This window comes from Lepidochelys kempii, chromosome 1 (genome assembly GCF_965140265.1).
Source record: "Lepidochelys kempii isolate rLepKem1 chromosome 1, rLepKem1.hap2, whole genome shotgun sequence".
NCBI classification, from domain to species: Eukaryota; Metazoa; Chordata; order Testudines; family Cheloniidae; genus Lepidochelys; species Lepidochelys kempii.
The window spans coordinates 1,026,699-1,029,090 of record NC_133256.1 but is presented as its reverse complement, the minus strand read 5'-3'; the positions used below and the strand labels follow the sequence as shown (position 1 = coordinate 1,029,090).

General features: G+C 50.0%; 1 protein-coding gene across 1 annotated transcript; it reads right to left on the bottom strand.

Moving 5' to 3' along the window:
* Positions 1 to 1,172: 1,172 nt before the first annotated feature.
* LOC140913300 (olfactory receptor 52E8-like) lies at positions 1,173 to 2,117 on the bottom strand. The gene has a single exon (XM_073349462.1). It carries the CDS (start codon positions 2,115 to 2,117, stop codon positions 1,173 to 1,175), a length of 945 nt encoding a protein of 314 aa, XP_073205563.1.
* Between the last annotated feature and the right edge of the window lie 275 nt (positions 2,118 to 2,392).

Below are 2,392 nucleotides of genomic sequence, written 5' to 3'. Positions count from 1 at the left end.
TACAAACTTCTCTGATGCAAAATATAGCCAATGCCCAGCTGTGGTTGCGTTAACTCAGACTTGTGAGGAATTGGAATGTGATATGAATGCACAAATGCAGAAAAAACAAAAGTATCAATTGGAGGCAAAACGATATAAAGGGGCTGTGTCCGTTTTAACTGAACAGGCTACAAAGCCCCCTGAAAAAGAAAATCATAAGAAATGATGTGAAGTGATTAACAAGCTGTTCTCGAGTTGGGATAAAAGGACTTCCCCTCACCCAACTCCCCAGGAGCTAGGGGAGAGAGAGGTGTGTCCTCCATGTCATTACACAGTCCAAGGTCCTCCCCCATCAGTCCCATGCTAATATCCATTCCCAGACCACCTGCTCCCCATCAGTCCCACACTAATATCCATTCCCAGACACACACCAGATGCACGTCAACCCCACACAAATATCCATTCCCAGACAGGTCCCACCCCCTATCACCTGCATGGATAATATCAATTCTCAGACCCCTCTTCCCCATCAGCACCACGCTAATATCCATTCACAGACCACCCACTCCGTCATCCCCACGCTAATATCCATTCTAAACCCTCCACCCTGCTCTCCCATCACCTCCACCCCAGGATGCTAGGGTTCCACACCACTAATCACCCCTTCCCCCTGATTTTCAGTTGGAACATCGAGTCGAAAAGGGGATCTGGCAGTGTCCAGTTACAGCAGAGTGTGTGTGGGGGGGCACAACCCTGTCATTAACTCACATCAGCCCCTGCTCAACTGGGGCTGCATCCTACAAGCAGGAAGGATCCTCATCAGGCTTCTGAAACTCTGGTTCCATCCCCGGCACATAGAGGATGCAGCTGGGGTAGAGAGGGGGATGGAGACAATCCAGCGAGTAATAGGGATAGTGGAGGAGAGGAGTGAGTGATAGGGGCAGGACAAATGGGGGAAGAGGTGGGTCAAAGTGTGGGGCCTCAGGTGTCCAGTTACCGGCAAAAAGAAATGTGGTAACCTTGTGAGTTGTACATCGATGGAGTCCCTAGACTGTCAGGTTGACACAGCACTGTAAGGTAAAGAAAGGATTTTATGTCTCCAGTCACTGATTCAGGGAAGAGAACCGAGCACCATGTCAACCATGAGATCTCCACAGAGCTTGGTCTGAGAGCCAGAGCACCAGAAGTAAACTTTATTCAATATGAGTAACGTGCCAGATCAGCCTGTCCCGGACCTGTTTGGTCCTCACCCCGTAGATGATGGGGTTTAGCATGGAGGGCAGTAGAATGTACATGTTGGCCATGAGAATGTGGAAATGCGGGGGCACATTGTGACCAAACCTGTGTGTGAGGAAGGAGAAGAGACCTGGGATATAAAACACTAAAATGACACCGAGGTGGGAGCCACAGGTCCCAAAGGTCTTGAGCCGGGCGTCCTTTTTGGGGAGGCTGAAGATGGCCCTGAGGATCTGGATGTAGGACACAGTGATAAAAGACACATCCAGACCAATCACCAAGAATGCCACAGAGAGGCCGTAATAACTACTGATGCGTATGTCAGCGCAGGCCAGCTTCACCACGGCTATGTGCTCACAGTAAGTGTGGGAGATGATGTTGGTTCTACAATATGGCCACTGCCTCGCCAGGAAAGAAAAGGGCAGGGCAAGAATGCTGCCACGCAGCACCACGGCCAGGCCGATCTTGGCCACAAAGCGGTTGGTCAGAGTGGTGGAATGTCTCAGCGGATCACAGATGGCCACGTAACGATCCAAAGCCATGGCCACGATGATTCCAGACTCCATCACTATACAGCAGTGAATGAAGTAGAGCTGGGTGAGGCACAAACTAAAATCGATCTCCCTGGAATTGAACCAGAAGATGCTCAGAATTTTGGGCACGGTGGATGCAGACAGGACCAGGTCGGTGACGGACAGCATGCAGAGGAAATAGTACATGGGCTCATGGAGCCTTGGCTCTGTCTTCACGATAAACAGGATGGTGAAGTTCCCCAAGAGGGTGACGGTGTACATGACAAAGAAGGGGATGGAGATCCAGACGTGGGCTGCCTCCAGGCCAGGAATGCCCAGCAGGATGAAGGTGGAGGGGCTGGAGAAGTCGGTTGTGTTGGAATCTGACATGGAGTAGGAGAGAAGGTCTTCAACTTTGAGGAAGAACGGTGTCGCCTGCATCTACTGTAAATTGCCTCGACTTGCTGTATGTGCGCAGAGTCTAGGGTGGTGGTCACATGAGAAATGCCTGGAAGGAGAGACAATGCCATTATGAGACGAAACATGCACAACCGGAGACTGTTCTCACGGGTGAATCAAATTGATCACTTTTCACACACTGGAAAATGGCATTTTCTTTATTCAAATAAATGAATTCTGAATAACTGACTCAGATAACACCATTC